The 19,748-nt window shown below is 39.1% G+C and overlaps 1 protein-coding gene across 1 annotated transcript; it reads right to left on the bottom strand.

Moving 5' to 3' along the window:
* Window positions 1-1,525: 1,525 nt before the first annotated feature.
* On the bottom strand, window positions 1,526-18,618 carry LOC124631420 (kynurenine 3-monooxygenase). Its single transcript, XM_047165800.1, has 10 exons — window positions 18,381-18,618; window positions 17,757-17,826; window positions 16,633-16,826; window positions 16,311-16,359; window positions 15,841-15,928; window positions 14,664-14,835; window positions 12,020-12,271; window positions 6,362-6,592; window positions 2,078-2,239; window positions 1,526-1,632 (listed from the first exon to the last, which is right to left on the bottom strand). Exons 1-10 carry the CDS (start codon window positions 18,447-18,449, stop codon window positions 1,549-1,551), a joined length of 1,371 nt encoding a protein of 456 aa, XP_047021756.1. The 5' UTR covers window positions 18,450-18,618; the 3' UTR covers window positions 1,526-1,548.
* Window positions 18,619-19,748: the final 1,130 nt, after the last annotated feature.

The following is a 19,748-nucleotide window of genomic DNA, read 5'->3' on the forward strand; positions in this document are numbered from 1 at the left end:
CTGTGGCGACATAACTGAATTGAAACTGGATGCATAAGTGACGTACATACCTATAAGGGTTTCTCTAAGTTACTTTCCCTAACAATGTCTAAGTTTATTATTGAGAGATGCCTACATACAGTAGTGCCGGCCAAGAATTTTGGAGTGGTGGGGGTGGTGGTTCCATGTGCCCGCCGCCGCGCCGAGTGATAAATTTTCATTAACGTCAAAGTAGTTCGCCATTTTCTTTTTTGATGTCAAATCGGGGCCCAATTAATTTGGTGGGAACACTTTCGATTCGTCGGGAGACAAGGTATGCGAATATAAAAACCTGGGAACGCCCCGGCCAATAGCTAGGAATTCAAGGTTTATTTTTCTCTTTTTTACACCTAATGTCGGACTGCCTCTTTGCAACGAATGAACTCTAACTGGTTTTATACTCTCATTTCAACAAACTGTTTTTATGAGTCTGATGATACTTTCCATTCACTAAAGTCTAAACCTCTAATAATTCGGAAACATGACCCAATACAATTATGTGACAATTAAATCAAAGTGAGCAACGCTTGGCCATAATAATACACTGAAACCAAAGCCCCCAAAGCTTAAACAGCTAATAGATATTCTCAAAGAGAAACGCGATGTATGCAGCGCGTATTTCAACTAAAACACTCATCAAGATTAGAGAAACATAGATAAGCCTAGCACTCATTTCACGTTCCGTTTCCCCCTAGCTGCGCTTCCATTATGCCGAGGTGCAGAGCACAAGTTTTGCTGCATATTGAATGAGCAAAATCTCGGCTATTATCCAATGCTGAACAAACTTGCATTTCAACACCGAGTGCTTTTAGTTTTAATCTCGGTTGAAATGGGAACAAACAAAATGATCGGAAGCTGTATTTTTTATATCTTTTTCTGAAGATTGGTTGGTACTCGTTTCAAGGATCAATTTCTATTCCTCCAAGCGTTTCCTTCTTTGATTTAAATAAACAGTTTTACGCTTTTATGTATTTAGGTAATACCAATCGAGTACCCGAGTTTCAATAAGGAAGTATTGGAATTAAGTGAAGCTAGAATATACTTTCAGCGTCAACAACAATTATAGGTATCTACTAGAACGTATCATCATCATCAGTCTTAAAGAAAGGTAAGTAAACTTTACCATATGTAGGTAGGTAGGGTATTCCATAGAATAAATTCAAAACAATCTAAGTAAGTCATTCTTAAGGAGATTACGGGATCTGCGTAGTAAATGAGAACTAACGCTACAAAAGGGATTCAATGAGAAATGTCTGTGATTTCCCTATTGCCAATTGGATTTATTGCGCTTTCACTCAGTAAATCGAACAGTATTTGTACACCTATCTAGGAACACAGTGCTAGATTATTGATCTTTATGTTTGGTGATACATAAGTTGGAACAACTTTAATAAAATTAAAGTGTGAGGACGTCCAAATTTTGGGTAATAAGATGTTTCATTTTAACATTTATTCTAGGTATGTTACCTTCGAGAAAAAGAGATGTACTTTAAATGAAATAAGTAGATTTAGATAAAACGAAACATATATTTAAACAAAATGTTTGAGTTTCAATGCAACAGCACCTCCGATTAATGCTGCTACGCCAAAAAATGACCAAGTCTTCTTTAGGACCTGAAATTAAAACGAAAATAATTGTCACGAAGCTACACCAACATCATAATTAAAGGTAAAATAATTCTATGGGGCATATTACGTATTTGCTTATAGAGAAAAGTATGTATGCAAAACTAAGTGCACAGATCGTTACAAATTCAACTCGAACCTGAAAAATTGAAATTGACCCTAGTATATTTTGTAATCTAATCTAATTAGGTACAGTTACTTAAATACTTGTTACATTTCTATCAACCAACATGTACCTGAATATTGGCTTAATTATCTCTCAATCAATCAATTATAAATTTATGTCTCATCATCAAGTTCAGGAATTTGGTAGTTACAAATTGCATTAAACATAGAAGAATGTTAATCCTGTATTACAAAACACCAGGCGTACCCTCTGCCGTAACAAAAATCTTAAAACTATTTTATACTAAAGAGGTCATATATTTCTCACCTGATCCTGCCACTCGCGGTTCTTGATACAACGACTGTAAGGCATGGTGGAGAATGTGACAGAGTTGTACAGAGGCACCCAGAAGTTGGGCAGCAGCCAGAATATGAAGTCGTCCATTGCTTTGCGAAGACGATACGACGGTCGGGTCACTAGGTCCCGCATCTGTGAACATGGAAAAATGTTTAAGTTTAGGACCTGAAGATCACAAAAATACCAGAGTCCCCATAGTACCTACCAATCTGCATTATCATAAGCTCAGCGACAAAAATGTATTGAATGTAAAGAATTTTCTGAGCTGATAGCAAACATCGGTACTAAAGAAGACGACGTGAACGTGCTGGTATTGGATTCATGTTTTTGTTAATGTTAAGCAAAACCACAGTTTAAATATATGTAGAGCAGTTCGGAAACTACGAACAAACGTTCGAAATGGCGCACTCACACAAACATGCACACAGACGAGGCTCCGAGGGGATCTCGCGGTGCTCTCAGTAACGCGTGTCAAGACGAGTGGTCTCGCGTTTAATTTATTTTTTCTCCAAAAATGCCACGAGCGAACGATTTATTTATTGTTATTGTTATACTTATCATCGTTTTTATTCCATTTAAGGCCGCAATCATAATGCATTCGTGGTCTTATAAAAAAATACTTAAATCTTTATTATATTTTTACTGTGATGCGGCGGCGGCGGTTATGAGAATATTTAAAGCCGATAGTGTAATAGTTGTAGAAAATGTAAATCAAAGATGGCGGCCGAAATACGTATAATATTTTTCGTCATAGGACACCCATCCATAGACATAATATTAGTAAACAGGACTGCGCATATAAACCCAAAAAACGAGCCGAGTGAAACAGTTAGTACGGAGGCTGTCTGTCCCTTTCTAATAGGGTGACTATGAGATTAAGCTATGTGAGACAAATCCGAATTTGCTAAGATTATTAAACACAGATTAGTATTGAAGTTTTAACTTACGCAGTTTGTGACCTTAAGATACTAATAAAGGCTTTTAATAATTAGCGGAAATTAGCAGTATAAAGGCAGGAAGATTCGAAGTGAAGACTGTTTTTTTTGTATTTCTACTTCATATATAGACTGCTGAGCCATTTATGTCGCCTTTCTTCATTTTTTGGGAAGCTATAACAATAGTACAACAGTTTTAAAATCCATCACCCATATTTTGACTCGTTACAAGAATTCATGGGCACCCTAGTTGTTTGGTTTACGAAAATGTTATTATTAGCTAACCTGTGGAACGATATATTGCAACCACCATAGGATTCACTTTTGCAAGTAGAAACGCAACACTTTTTCACCATTTTAATAGTTTAAATTGATTTAATACAAAAAAATATAAACAAAATTTTAAATGCTGATTACGCGCCAAGAATGTTCAGGGTTACCGCTAGAAAATAAAAAAAAGCAAAATAAAAATTTATGTTGTTTATGTTTTAATAATAAATACGAATAAATTAATGCGATTGTTATTAATTTGTTGACTTACAATTGTTAAAATAAGATAAAAATATAAGTGATTCAATTGTTTTTGGGAAGACAAAACTTTTGATCACAACATTTTTTTATGCTGGCAAGGTGTTAGAAAGAGACAAACAGCCTCCGTTCGAACTATCCCTCTCGGCTCGGATTTGCCTCTGTGTATTATGCAACCAATTTAGTACCTTATTGCGTTAGAATAGAGTTCATTTTCGTAAATATATATTTTGAGCGTGCGCAATCTTGTTTAGTAATATTATATCTATGCACCCATCACCCATTTTCAAGATATTCGAGGGTGCTAAAAACGATAGTGCAGTCAAAACGTGAATCCAAGATGGCGGCTGTAACAAGTATAATTTTTTTCGTCATGGGTGTCATTTTCATGGTATTCGAGGGTGCTAAAAACGATAGTGCAGTTAAAACGTGAATCCAAGATGGCGGCTGTAAGAGGTCTCATTTTTTTCGTCATGGGTGTCATTTTCATGGTATTCGAGGGTGCTAAAAACGATAGTGCAGTCAAAACGTGAATCCAAGATGGCGGCTGCAACAGGTATAATTTTTTTCGTCATGGGTGTCATTTTCATGGTGTTTGAGGGTGCTAAAAACGATAGTGCAGTCAAAACGTGAATCCAAGATGGCGGCTGCAATAGGTATAATTTTTTTCGTCACGGGTGTCATATTCATGGTATTTGAGGGTGCTAAAAACAATAGTGCAGTCAAAACGTGAATCCAAGATGGCGGCTGCAACAGGTATAATTTTTTTTCGTCATGGGTGTCATTTTCATGGTGTTTGAGGGTGCTAAAAACGATAGTGCAGTCAAAACGTGAATCCAAGATGGCGGCTGCAATAGGTATCACTTTTTTCGTCACGGGTGTCATATTCATGGTATTTAAGGGTGCTAAAAACAATAGTGCAGTCAAAACGTGAATCCAAGATGGCGGCTGCAACAGGTATCATTTTTTTTCGTAATGGATGTCATTTTCATGGTATTTGAGGGTGCTTAAAACGATAGTGCAGTCAAAATTTAATAATAAATAAACAAAGAATTTCGAGCGTGTCGTAGCAGACGAAAATATTTTTCTGTTATTAATTTGTAGATATTTATGAACAATAGGTATTTTTTTATGTAATGGGTTTTTAATTGCTATACCTACTTCAGCAGTATAGGTAGTAAACTAAAAACTTTTAATTTAAAAACTCAGTTCATAAATAAAGAACAGCTAAAAATAAATGTAAATACAATAATAACAATTACTTAATCAATTAGAAGATTATTTTAAGCAGTAGTTTAATTTGTTTGATAATTATGTAGGTATTTGTGTAAAAAGTCCTTGAGCCTTGTCCGCGCGCGAGGCGGTGCGGCGACAACCGCGCGCCCGCTCCGACTAACGCCCGAAACATTTTCGTCCAACCTCGGCTCGCTTACTCCCACCTAGGGTTGCCAGGTCCTCAAGGCCCCAGTACACGTTGGCCCAAGTGCGGCCAATACACGCCATCACCAATGTGTACACGGGGTATTGGTGCAGGTTGGCGGACATTTGTCAAGGTTGGCGCGCATTCGGCGAGTTGTCGGTTTTTTGGGCACACATCAAAGGAATCTTGGCCCAGCTTGGCGTGTGGTGTTTACACATTCGGCCAATGTTTAGTTCGTCACCGACCGCTGAGGATAGTACACTTTTGTGTTGCGTGTAAAAATAAACATAATAATAAACATAGTAGTAAATATAGTACTGTAGTATAATATAAATATATATAGTAGTGTATTATAGTATAAATATATATAGTAGTGTACAAATAAATAGCCGCGGCCTTAATTACTTCGACGTCCATCGCAAGTGGTTTGCCAGGCAGCAATGAGCCATGCGCCAATGTGTAAACATCATTTGATCGTGGCCTACATTTGTGCATTGCAACGCTTGGCTCAACACAGGCCAATGTGTACTGGGGGCTTCAGACGCAAAAGCCGGACAGACCTGTGAGTTTGTCCTGACATTTGGGTAAAAAATCCGGACATCTTGTTTTTTTTTATAAAAAATATAAAACTATTTTTTTTGTCCTAACATTCGGTCGGAAAATCCGGACGCCTCACATTTTGGAAAAATTTTGGTGTTACTTAAAAAAAATGGAAATCCGGGATTTTCTGATTGTATTAGCGGTCGGCTGTTCTCGGGTCAACTCGGCTAGCCAAGCGCGCGTCCGCCGGTCGCCGCGCCCCGCGTCTCGCCGATACTCGTTCGGCGTGATTCGACCTCGATCCGCGCGCGAATTTCGAAATTGAAAAATCCTACCTAAATCCTAACAGGCCGGATGCCGCTTATTTTGGCCGGACAAGCAATCAAAAATCCTACGTATGTCCTGCTTTATCCTAACACCTGGCAACCCTACTCCCGCCAAAACTTCCAAAGGTTATGCCACCGTAATTATAAAAGTTACTGATCTACAGCTATAATGTTGTAATAACAAGTTGTTGTGTAAATATTATATGTTTTTCGTGTTCAAACTATCGTTTTTTGCTGAGATTAACCGAAGCCATGAAATTACCTATTTAAATTGTATTGTAAGCTAGTTAGGTAGTTATTTAAATTCGATGATAGATCACTACAGAACAAAAAAGTAAAAAAAAAACAACACCAATATCGTTAAGGTGACAACCCTATTGCTTCAACGGAGCGTAGGTAGTTATGTCCGCAAACAGGCTTAGTTTCCATACTGTCCATATCTTTACCGTGGCAAAACTTAACATTCCCAGTATTCCATAAAAATCATAACTTAATAATCTCTCACCTCAATATAATTGTACATGGCCAAATCGCTGATCGCAAAAGTATCTTCCCACCTAGTATCGGAGAACTCGTTCAGAATCTCCACTAAGTTATCATTGTGTTTCTGGAAGAGCTCGTCCAGCAATGAGCAGTCTTCGAAGCCAGCGTTCATGCCTTGACCGTAGAACGGAACGACGGCGTGGGCTGCGTCACCGATTATAAGGGCTTTGTCTTCCACGTTGTAGGGACGACACTGAGAAATAAAATGAGTTAGATGAAAGGACACTTCCTATAATATTCCTAAATTAGGTATTTATGTTTCGACGACCTCGATGGCGCAATGGTCATCATGCCGGACCGCCGAACCTGAGGTCCCGGGTTCGATTCCCGGTTCGGTCGACATTTGTGTGATGAGCATGCTTGTTGGCTGTGGTCTGGGTGTTATGATATCTATTTATAAATATGTATATATGTAGCTATATGTAGTTTATCAGTTGTGTTAGCACCCATAACACAAGTTAATAAATAACTTACCATGGGGCTAACCGACCGTGTGTGAAAAAGGTGTCCCGACATTATTTATTATTTATTTATTATATTATTATGTCTTCATCATGGGCACATAGTCATCTAGCCATCTATGAGTAGGTACCTTTATGCAAGCTAGAAGGAACACTTGCATACATTTGTAAATCAGATATGTGGGATCAATGAACTTGTGACAAATGCTTGACAAGAATATAAATATGTCGGCGTCAGGATCCGACATCGTTAAATAAAACAAAGGGGTTCTCACACAATCACTTGGTTTATTCCAATTAACACAATATTAGTCACTACAATTATTTATCACAAATTTGTGGGAGGTGTGCACTCGGCAACGGTCGGCGAACGAATGACCCGAGTCGTGCGCGCGCGCCGCTTTATATAAGGTCCACCGTTGACAGATCGACAGTTGACACATCGACGGTGGCGCCGTCACGGCCATGCTGACATACGCTCGTCCTCGAGCGTCTTCTGAAAACAAGACAGCAAACTGCTCGATCATCCTGACATACTCAGTCACATCAAATCAAGTCAAATCAGTCAGTCAAATCTTTAAGTTGCGAGCCTTTTTTTACAACCAGAGACTGTTAAACCATTCTCATCGGTATTACAACCGGAGACCGTTAAACCATTCTCATCGGTATTACAACCGGAGACCGTTAAACCATTCTCATCGGTATTACAACCGGAGACCGTTAAACCATTTTTTTAAATTACCTTTTTCTCTCATCTTTTTCTCTTTTTTTTAGCTTACTTTTTTTTTGTGACCTTTTTTCCCCTTTTTCTTTTCTTTTTTTTTATAAAATCTCACATAGCCTACACAAAATAGTGGGTTAGTCACCAGAACCTACGACCCATTAAGGCCAGTTCTTAACATGATTCGGTTTGTCATAAGTCGCAGAACATTGACCCAGAGAGCCATTTCCTAAAATCAGTCACACCAGTCACGTGTCAGGGCAGTCCCCAAGATTTGTCACACTTGTCACATGTCATGGAATATCGGAATATCGGCCCTGCGAGCCAGTTCAGTTAAGCTAGTTACGTTAAGTTAGCCACCAATCATCACTTTCTGAAGTCATGTCAGTCGAACATCATGATCATTTCTGAAGTCGTGTCATATAAGTACAGGTCAAAGAACATTAATTGAAATTCGTCACTGTCACCGTCATTATCAGATGACACCTTATACCTTCCATGATCGTGAGCCGCCGTCTCGGCCTCCTCAGTCCTTAGTTGGAATACAAGCTACTTCAAGTAAGCCTACACGGGCTCCAGGTATGTTACCACAGCACTTTTCGAGTGGTCTTACTAGTACTCGAATTCAATATAAGATGGTCTCAAATGAACCTTAGCGATTTCCTATAAAGTTTCACGACACTAGTTGCACGGGACCATACAGTTGTTCCCATGGAGAATATTCGGCAAGAAACCCCATAGAAGATACCTATCATATTGTTCGTACTCATCATTATCTACGTCTATTACAATGAAAGCAAAAGCCCTAGAAATTCCTATGCAATTGAGTTTCGGTTTCTTCCGCTCAAATTAGACGAACAAAATCATCTTCAAGAGGAATCTCACTGTTGTCACTAAAAGATTAAAACGCTCTGTTTTTTTCGAAGCTATTTTCCTCCTAAATCATTCCGTTTGCTGTATCTCGAATTTCTATCTACGACTAAGCAGAGTCGACTAAAGGGCTTATTACACTTGACTAAATTCAGTCGTCTAAATGATTCAGTCACTAAATTCAGGCAAATGTAATCGCATTCTGGAAGGTACGTTACATTAAATCATTTAGAAACCTAATTAGACAAACCTATTTAGGCGACTGAATTTAGTCAAATGTAATAAGCCTTTAAGAAGCTCGCTAGATCTGAAGACATCGTTCTCGTAGAAATAAAATATAAGCTCGATTGGTATACGGTATATTGCACTGAACCTGGTACTATTTGCTACTCAATCAACATCAACAACAACGATCTGAAGAGTATGATGATGACTGACGGGTATATGATGATTATAATGAACTTCTACGAGCCCGTCGCGCAACGTTCGAATCATTCTCTACAATCGCAAATAGGCACTAAAAATTTCGCATTGCTCGCCCTATCTGACTGTAGGCCAAAAATTCTACTATTGTTATAAGAGTAGTAGAATTTTTACAGGATTTCTCGAATACTCCGACTGGTATACGATTATCTGATTGGAAAGACTAGCCGGAAGACAACAGCTACTGTTCAAGGCCTAAGTACAGATTCAAATAAGGGATTCCTAGTTGAAAGGTTGTATTCGATCCCTGAAGTCAAACTACCAAAAGGCCCAACTCTATGATCAAGATCTATGAATTCGTAAAGAGAGGTCAGCTATTAATATAGCCGTTTCTAGGTAATTACAATACAAAAGACTCAACAACCAAACCTCCTACTATAACCACACAGCCAATTCTACTAGTCTGCTATTGTGTGAGTCGAACTTTCAGACCGAAGTCAGACCTAGCACTACAACGATTTGGGATATCTCCGCTCAGTCCGGGACAGTCAACGTCGCCGCGCACAACCGGTAAACACTGAGTCACGTTGACTATAGGGATAATTTCTCGACTTATCAACAGCTAGAACGGCAGCTAACGTCCATTGCAAAACTCTCTCGGTATCGTTATCCTCACATTCAATAAGCAACTAACTATATCTAGTAGACATTAAAGTCAAACCAACTATGTCAGCCTCCCTTACAATGAACTCTCTCTGTTCGCGTTTACATACTACCTGATTAACCAAACAGATCGACCGATCGTGGCGCAGAGCCAGATACCCCGTCAACTCAGCCACAAACCCGACAATTTCTGCTCCCCCGGCAAACTTCATCTCAGACGGCATCCGTGAAGTCAGAAAAGGAAAGTGCTTAGGCAACTGACTAAACTTTGAAAACATTTGGGTCAGCAGTGGCCCCCCCAGCCGTCAAGTCCCAAATGTGTGGTGCAACAATAGCCATCCGCGCCGATGAGGCAATATTCTGGGAACAGCAACAGTCCTCCTCCGGAAAATCTAACCTAAACAAGAGGCAAGTCCTTCACACCGACACGCTCAGAATAAGACAGGCACCACCCACCAGACCTACACTCCAGAAATCACAGCCATAAGTGCGCACCAACACTAGCCAGAACGACTCAACGGCACTACACCCCTGACACATTTCTCCTACGCATCACGAGCTGCACTACCACCAGTTACGGATTTCAAGAACAGCAATCACCTTTCAAACGAAGAAACCGGTCACATCAGCTGCCAAGCATGAAATAAAATAAAGATCCAACTTTCAAATTGTGAATTACAACTACGATTGTCACTCACACGAACGCCTTCCATTCGACAGGCTTTACATGACCTTTGTGTCCCTTAGCCGACTTATCAGCCCATCCTGGTTTTCTAGGAACCACAGTAACGCGACACTAACTGTACTTACACGAGTCTCTTCCTGATCACCACGCTGCTATCGCACAGGCCAACGGGTCTTTTCCAAGTCACCCCGATACCCATCATAGGTACAGCATAACACAATAAAATCACTAAGTAGGCGTAAGAAGTAACAACACCTTGCCAACAAATCTATAGTCTGACGTATAATTGAATTATTCTATGTAACTGAAAGACATTAATCAGAACCCGTGGAACTACTTCTCAGCGTCGGTGATTCCACTAGTTAACTACCACTGACAATAATTGTGTGCCAGCTGATTGTTGACCACGGCGATCGTATAATTAGCCCTTATTACGAGATCAGCCAGCCGCACACATATTATAGTGCGCAGGCATCTGCGCAGACACAGACGTACCCTATTCCTTCAATCTCATAGCGACAGCCCAACACAACCAGAGAGAAACCACAAGGAGGACCGACATCAATGCGCTCTCCAATGAAGGGTGCGTCAATCAGCATCTTCCAGGCTCCGGGCTGCCTTTTGAAAATTTACAAAACCAACAAAGCGAACTCGTCCCGACCCGAGATCCCGCGCACAACAGTCGCCCTACGTGACAACTAAACCAACGACACAGTTCATATCTACCAATACCACTAGTCAACGAGGCAGTTCCACGTTTAATAACCTCGTGTAAAAAATAACCTCAACATAAAACTATGGATTGAACAATGGATTGGTCTCACCGGGTTTTTCCACTCAACGTGCGTGACGATCGCACATCGCTATGGCGCGCAGTACAGCAAAGCTTTCGCGGACGTGTAGCCACGGAGATGCACAAGCACCAACACTCCGACCTCACAAAGACACGTTGGGCTAATGGCAGGCAGCGTCGTAATTTTCTCGCCATATTGCACAATGATCAAAGTCATTGTTGAAACATGAAGAAAAAAAAAAAGACAAATTCGGTCAATTTTCTAGCATACCTTCAATAACTAGCTTGACATGTAACAATGGAAACCGATACCATTACCATAACCGTGGTTACCATACTTGTACCTTCGCTGAAATTCTTAATAAATCTTCTACTACAAACTCCATTTTAAATTATCGACTTCCATTTTTTTTCTTTTAAGTGGGTAGGCAATTTATCTTCACGTGGCGAGTTCTCCCGAAACCAGTCTGGTCATTCACCAACCAACCAACATCATGTTGCAGTACGAGATTCACCACCCAGGATTCTTGCTTGTGCTTGCCTGGCTTGATTCAATGCGATAGCAGTGTTGCATCAGGCGTATCAACTTTTGCCACTAGAATCTTCACATTTTGAACACGTGGGCGATGCAGGGCAATCCTTAACAGATGTGGGCATTCGGATTGTATCCCACTTCTGATGTCGGCGTCAGGATCCGACATCGTTAAATAAAACAAAGGGGTTCTCACACAATCACTTGGTTTATTCCAATTAACACAATATTAGTCACTACAATTATTTATCACAAATTTGTGGGAGGTGTGCACTCGGCAACGGTCGGCGAACGAATGACCCGAGTCGTGCGCGCGCGCCGCTTTATATAAGGTCCACCGTTGACAGATCGACAGTTGACACATCGACGGTGGCGCCGTCAAATATAAAAGATCAAGTTAAATAACATATCTGGCACACTTTATAATGTTTTTTATATATTTGGTTTAGATGACTTCGTAGTAATTACTCACTTTAATAGCAACCAAAGGTGATGGTGATCCCGCAAAAAAGTCTTCCACAAGCTTATCCTTGCCAATAAGAGGAATTGAATCCGGGAAGTATTTTTCGAAGAAAGCTATAAGTTTCTCTTCTGTGTCCAAGTTCTTAAACTTGGAGAACGGCATGAAAAGCGTTACTGTCCAGGAAGCGTCTTGGTTTGGGAGAGCTATCATCATGAACTCGCCTCTGGGCCAAATGTGGAGGTAGTTGGCGGGCATCTGAAACTACAGAAAGCAAACATTCAAAAAAAATCTTAAGTAAAATAACTACATACCCAAACAAAGGGCCTGGATGGCCATTATTTCTTAAACAGTTTTAGCTTCAGCTTTATAGTTGAAGCTTAAAATAAGTCAAGACCGTCAATTTCAGTAAACACTTCAAAACAAAGAAAATATGTATTTAATTATATTCTGCCACTAAAACGATGATATATCATTGTAAATACACCGTTGGGACGCCATTTGTCATCGAAACTTCAACAAATTTAATTTCCAACGAATTTCAGTTAGAACAATACTTTAGTGAAAGCTGACGTTAACAATATGACGAAGCGAATAGTTGTTCTATTTTATTTAACATTTCATGAAAGCTTTATTCAATTAACTGATGCGGAAAATATACCAGAATTATATAACTTTGCTGTAAATAAAAAATACAACACAGTTGGCTGTATAAATAGTATTCTGACAAAATGTTTCCCTTGTGGATCTCTGACGACTTTTGTAAATCCCAATGCCAATATGGATCAACTGATTAAAACTACGAATGCAAAAAATATCTGCCACAGTATCATCGTCAGGTCGTTTGACGATTGCGATTGGTATATCTGGACAAACGTCTACGTGATCACGGCACCAGATTTACTCGCGTTCTGGTTTGGCATGTTGGACTTATCAAGAGATCTGTTCTGGAATCCGAGAGCTAAATTCATCATCCAAGTGGATTATTTAGGGGCCAATGGAGAAGGAATTGAAGACGTTTTCAAGATAGTCATCAAACATAGAATGTACAATGTAGTACTGTTGCAGAACCTAAAAGATGATGCAGTTATTTATACTTACCATCCTTTCGAGAACAACAGCTGCGGAAAACGTTTCGATAAGATAATAACACTTGGTACATGTGAGAACGAAGATAACATAGTTGATTATTTCCCAAACAAAATTCCCAGTGAAATGAAAAACTGCACATTCAATGTTGTGGCAACTGATGATGTTCCAAACTTTATATCGAAATCAAGTAACTACACGGTTTATGGCAAATACGTGTCAGGGTTGGAGCAATTTGTTCTGGATACCATTGCCGAGCGAGAAGGCTCTTTTGTGGAGTACGAAGTTATCACCGGTGATGCAACGTTCGGCGTGGTATTACCAAATCGCACGACTACTGGTCTTCTTAACTATATCGATAGGAATAAAGCCGATATAGCTGCCGGCGGGTTTATCCTGATGCAGAATAGAGTCGAACTGTTCGATTACATTTGGGGTTTTAACTACGCCGCTTTCTATTTGTACACGCCGGCTGCAGGAAACCAGGTATGGCGAAGAGTTTACAGGGAGTTTGGTTTACGAACATGGACACTAACAGGCACAGCTTTAGTTCTCATGATAGTAGTTGGCCTGGTTATAAAAAGACTAATTAATGACAAATCTTTTTCTGTCCTATATATCTGGGGATATTTTTTTGGAAACTCCAACGGAGGATTTTCAACACACAAAAAGTTTAAGTTTTTAATGCTTATGTGGTCTTTTTTTGCATTTTGTATAAGCAGCTTTTATAATACAGCTTTAGTCGGCTTAGTGTCTGTTCATGTACAGGAGCAGCCCCATTCGCTGAATGTAGGGAACTTGAAAACTTTATCGTATGAACCTTGTATTAGTGATAATTCGAGGTTGTTTTTCCAATACGCCTACAATCAGACTTTACCCGTCGGGAAAGATATTCATAACTGCACAAACACTGACAGCTCTTTGGAATTAGTTGCTTCTACTAAGAAGTATTACGCTGTAGAAATGGAATACAGCTACAAGCTGAAGGAGTATCAATATATGGACAAGCAAGGCAAACCGAAATTGGAGTCCTGGCTGTTTTCCAACACTAACGTGATCGTCGTGTATCTCGTTCGCGGATTCCCTTTCATTGAGAAGTTTCAAGACTACGCCCATCGTTTGTACGAATCTGGGCTAACACTGAACCACTTCAAACTTATAAGCCTGAGAAGTTACAGCGTGCTGCAAAGGCATCCGAAGCCGTTTTCGGTAACCAAACTTCTTGATTTAAAAATGCATTTTGGTATCCTCGTCGCTGGTTGGGTTTTGTCATTCATTTGTTTCTTGCTAGAGATATGGTATAACAACATAAAAATTTCAAAGAACATTCAGAGAGTATATGTTAACTAGCGACCCGCCCCGGCTTCGCACGATTTTCTCACAATATAATGAATGTTATTATACATATAAACCTTCCTTTTGAAGCACTCTATCTGCTAAAAAACCGCATGAAAATCGGTTGCGTAGTTTTAAAGAACTAAGCGTACAAAGGGATGTAGGGACAGAAAAAGCGACTTTGTTTTATAATATATTATGTAGTGATGATTAACATTGTAACTGTACTTACGCTTCCATTATCGTCTGCTGGTATGCACAGTTCTAAGTAGCCGTGTTCGATGTATTTCTGACTGAAGTCGAAGAAAGGTCTCTTCATCATGGCTTTGCGGACGGCTGAGAAGGCGCCATCAGCCCCAATGATCAAGTCGGCGGTGACGTGAACTTGCTCATTTGTGTCTGTTCTATGAGAAGAGATAAGATCAATTTTAAACTAGTGTTTGAGTGGACTTCAGAAATTAACTGTAAAATAATTGGCTTGTATTTATGTTGCTTGTTTTGCGAATTGTCAAAATCAATAGTGAATGACGTCATTTTAAAATGTTTTTGATTTCATTTTCCAAATAACTTATTTCAATGACTTAGGTAGGTACTATGTACTAATGTATTAATTTTCTCTGGCAGTTCAAAGTCATCATCATCATCCTAGCGTTGTCCCGGTTGCCCTTCCGGGCCCGGGGTCCGCTTTCCTGCTTCTTCTCCTCCACTTCGCTCGGTATTCGGCATCCCTGGTGGTTAGTCCATTGGCACGCATGTCATCCCTTACGACGTCAAGCCAGCATTTCCTGGGTCTACCCAGTCTGCCCCGGCCGGGCGGAGGCGCCATGGCTAGACATTTGTTCCCCACGTAAGTGGCCGGTTTCCGTAAAACGTGTCCGTACCAGCGTAAGCGACACTCTTGCAATTTGTCTGCAATGTCACGGACATGAAGGCTGCCGCGGATGCGCGAGTTCCTAACGCGGTCTTTCCGCGTAACTCCACACATCCAGCGCAGCATTTTCATCTCCGTGACCCGCAGCTCCTGCTTGTGCCGCTCAAGCACAGGCCACGCTTCACTGCCATACAAAAGGACAGGCCTAATGATGGATTTATAGACCTGTCCCTTCAGCTTAACCGGCATTTTAGGGTCACAAATGACACCAGACACCTCACGCCACTTGGCCCATGCCGCCGAAATTCGTGCCCTGACGTCGCAATCGATGCCACCAGACGCGTGAAGGACAGATCCCAAGTACCTGACCTGGTCCGTCTGCTCAACCATATTACCGTCTATGCAGACGGAGGTGGGATCTGTTGAGTTCAAAGTACCTGTGTGTAAAACACGTAGAAACATAGGGAACCGTAAGATTCTCAAGATAAAACCGAAAGGTTTTCTGCTTAATTATAATTTTATCTAGCTAAGCACTTACCTTTGAAACGTTAAAGATCCCTTCTTCAAATTCGATTCAATCAGCTTATGGTTGAAATATCTCTCAACATTGTCGTATTTTTCAGATTCTGAAATATACAATGTGATTCGTTGTTACATTGTTTATGAAGATTTATGAGTCTCCATGAGCAAAGATAAACTAATACATACATATATGGTAGAGATACTATATAATTATCAGTTTTACTAGAGAAAACAATTTCATATCGTTATGAATAAATAACAAAGGTGTTATCTAAATCAAACAAAACAAGAAATTAATGTGTTATACCGACATATTTAAAAAATCTCTGTTTTTCAAGTGTTGTAATAAATTGTGTCATATGTATTTGTTTTTATTTACATTTTCATGTGAATTTATTGGAATTAATTTGAACAAATCCAATTTAGCAGATTTTTTAAATTATTTAACTTAATCTCAAAGATATGTTCGATAATTGATTTACCTACCTTGTAAAAGCAGTGAGTTCAAATAATTCCTCCCCACGGAGTAAATACACTGAAAACAAAAAAATATAAATCATATTTAAACTCATAACAGATCTAAGAAATCATAGGGATCTGATAAGTAACTTCAAATATTAGATCATGCTTAAAATCTGTCCCATTGTTACACGGAAAGCATCTCAAAAAGTCAAGGCAACAGTTATCAAACAGCCAGTCGCATAACTTTACAAAACAGATAAGAAACATCTTAAATATATTGAGCAATAATTAAGAGAAACCTACGTATTTAAAAATAAAATTAGAATAAAATCTATTTATAACAAACCTGTTTGGTGTTTGCGTCGTAAGGAATGACGTAGGTGGATCCATCAGTTCTATGGATCCGTCTGCCCGTCATAGGGATGCCATGTTCCTTTATCATATGCGTCTCCAAGCCCACATCTTTTAACGCTCGCCTCCCGCGCACTGATAAGGCCAAGTTTATAGACCTGCCTCTGGCTGTTGGTGTTTTTCTTATGTCTATGGAATAAAGAAAAAAAGTGGTTGATACCTCAATATTCTGAAATGAAAACTTGACTGATGCTGTTGCTATTGTTACAGATGTAACTTTGATGGACTATCCGGTATTCTAAATCGGGACCACATAGGTAACAGTTTATTGCATTTGCGAAGAAGAAACCAACTAGATTTTTTAAATTAATATCTTTGACTACTTATGTAAATTCTTGTAGGCCACTAGGTCCTTTTCCAACTTACCTAGATGTCTACGGAAATTCGACCATATAATACTTATCAACACGATATTCTCGAATATTATTATGTCATAATACAAGAAGTGAACGTAATCCATGATTTTATTACTTAATAATAACAGAGCCGTTGCCCCTTGATAGTGGCTATCAGAATGTCACCAGGCTATATAACGTAAATTGAGATTGTAAATAGCAGATTGGCCGTATTATGAAACGATAAACAGAAAAAGTAGCCCTCTTTCTAAATCAGTTGGGTAAAATAGATGACTTGACTGTCCTAGATATCCGTCAGCCATCAGATCAGCCAAGTATCCACCTATTGTATTCTTAAACCATATTATAATAGGCATAGATAAGAGATCTTTCATTTATCATAACAAGTTCATAATACATTAATTTATCTACCTACGCTACACAAAAGTAAAATCAGGAACTGGTCAAATTAAATTAGCAACCAGTTTGAGAGACATAACATCTATTCTTTCGGTTAAGGACACTAATTTCAATATTATGAAGGTTAGCTTGTTAAATATTATTTAACTCGTGTCAAACAGCAATTATAATTCCTAAGCATTGAGGAAGTTCTAGTATGTTCATGTCTCTAAGTATATGTCGCAATCAACTGGAGTCATCAAATCAAACAGCTAGCCCTGTCGATGACAACGTCTTTCGATTAAATAGTTAGGACTATACTAACCTTCGCGGAACTCGTACAAACGAACCCGATGTCCCCTCTTCGCTAGATATAGTGCTTCGAGAGACCCCACCTTTAAATTAAAGTAAAAGAAAATAAAATTGTTTTTTTCACAAAGCAAACAACCGCAGATAACGTTCTCTCTAAGTATACCCACTGACCAGAAACTATAATAAACTTTTACCCGAGAATCGAACCCAGGACAGGATCTAAGCCCTTATGAACGCAAGCATGAATTATGTCGGCTACTGTGCCTAGTCGGCTAGTGTGTGTAGTGTGTGTGTGAATTTAGCCCATTTCTGGCTTCAGATGCTTATTAAAAAACTTTGAGATTTATTTTGTTTTGATTTAACTGAGCTTGACGCACCCAAAACGTCGCATATATTCATATTTTTCAAATACGTAAAATCGTTCATTGTTTTATGACTTGATAAAAAAGATAAACAATTTCTAAGATCTTAATAAAAACTATGTAACAAAATATGAATAACATGTAAATAAGAGGGTACCTAACTTATAAAGTAGGTATATATAGTAACTACGTAGTGCTCTTACTAATATGTTATTTAATCCAGGAGATTTATTATTAAAATATGTAATTATCTTGTAAAATTAATAATAACTTACCAATCCCGCGCCAACAACAACAATATCCAATTGTTTTTTATTAGAATATCCATTCTGTAACTGCGCCATTTGTGCACTTACTCACAAAAACACCACTATAAATAAATAGCAAAACTTTAACAAATAAAATAAATATTTTAGTTTCTTAATTTCGTAATAAATATTCACTTAACAATTCATATTTGAGATGTGTTTATCAGTGGTTGACTAAAACGAGAATGAACTATAGCCCCTTTGGTGAATGATATGCGCGCGCGCACCGATATGGTTTCAATTGAAGCTGTTTTGTTCTCTCGCGTATTGCCTATTGGGAAGAAATTAATTTCAATTAGGCATGAGTGGAACTCACTTAATATTGTTATTATGTGCCCGATGTATGTGCCTAGTTGTTTCCCGTGAGTTCACTCGCATTCTAAGGCAATTTCTTTGCATAATGATGTTATTAATTTATTGATGCTAGTTTGATCTTATAATAAAAGATAAGATAAAATTAAATCATTATTTTCAACATATATTATACCTATCCATAGTATATCCATAGTCGTGGTGGCCTAGTGGGCAAAGAACCAACCTCTCGCTCGAGTATGAGGGCGCGGTTTCGATTCCAGGTCAGGCAAGTACTAATGCAACTTTTCTAAGTTTGTATGTACTTTCTAAGTATATTTTAGACACCAATGACTGTGTTTCGGATGGCACGTTAAACTGTAGGTCCCGGCTGTCATTGAACATCCTTGGCAGTCGTTGCGGGTAGTCAGCAGCCAGTAAGTCTGACACCAGTCTTACCAAGGGGTATCGGGTTGCCCGGGTAACTGGGTTGAGGAGGTCAGATAGACAGTCGCTTCTTGTAAAGCACTGGTACTCAGCTGAATCTGGTTAGACTGGAAGCCGACCCCAACATAGTTTGGGAAAAGGCTCGGAGGATGAGGATGATGATTATACCTATCCATCTACGTGGTTGGATAAACTGTCATAACTTTTACATGCGTGACAGGGTTTAATAGAGGTTTTACTCGTAATTAATATTTATCCGATTAAAAAAAAAAAAAAACGGTGGTCATTTCATTTTAGTGTTTAATTTACAGCTTTAGCGTCTTTCAAGTGTTTCATAAGTCGTGTTTATTTTCTATGTTCAACGGTGAGACATAATAAGTCAGGCCCGACCGTTTATTAACAACATAGATTAGAAACTAACGAAAGACATTTGATACAAAACCACCGTGTCATGTTACAGACAGGGGATCGACTGACCGTACGGTTTCGGCATCAAATTCTTCATTTTAGAAGCAGCCCGACACGGAAGTAGCTAGTGACATAAAAAAATATAGTACGTGCCAAACTTAATGGCGGCTGAAAATTTGGTTGATATCA

This window comes from Helicoverpa zea, chromosome 6, assembly GCF_022581195.2.
Source record: "Helicoverpa zea isolate HzStark_Cry1AcR chromosome 6, ilHelZeax1.1, whole genome shotgun sequence".
NCBI classification, from domain to species: Eukaryota; Metazoa; Arthropoda; class Insecta; order Lepidoptera; family Noctuidae; genus Helicoverpa; species Helicoverpa zea.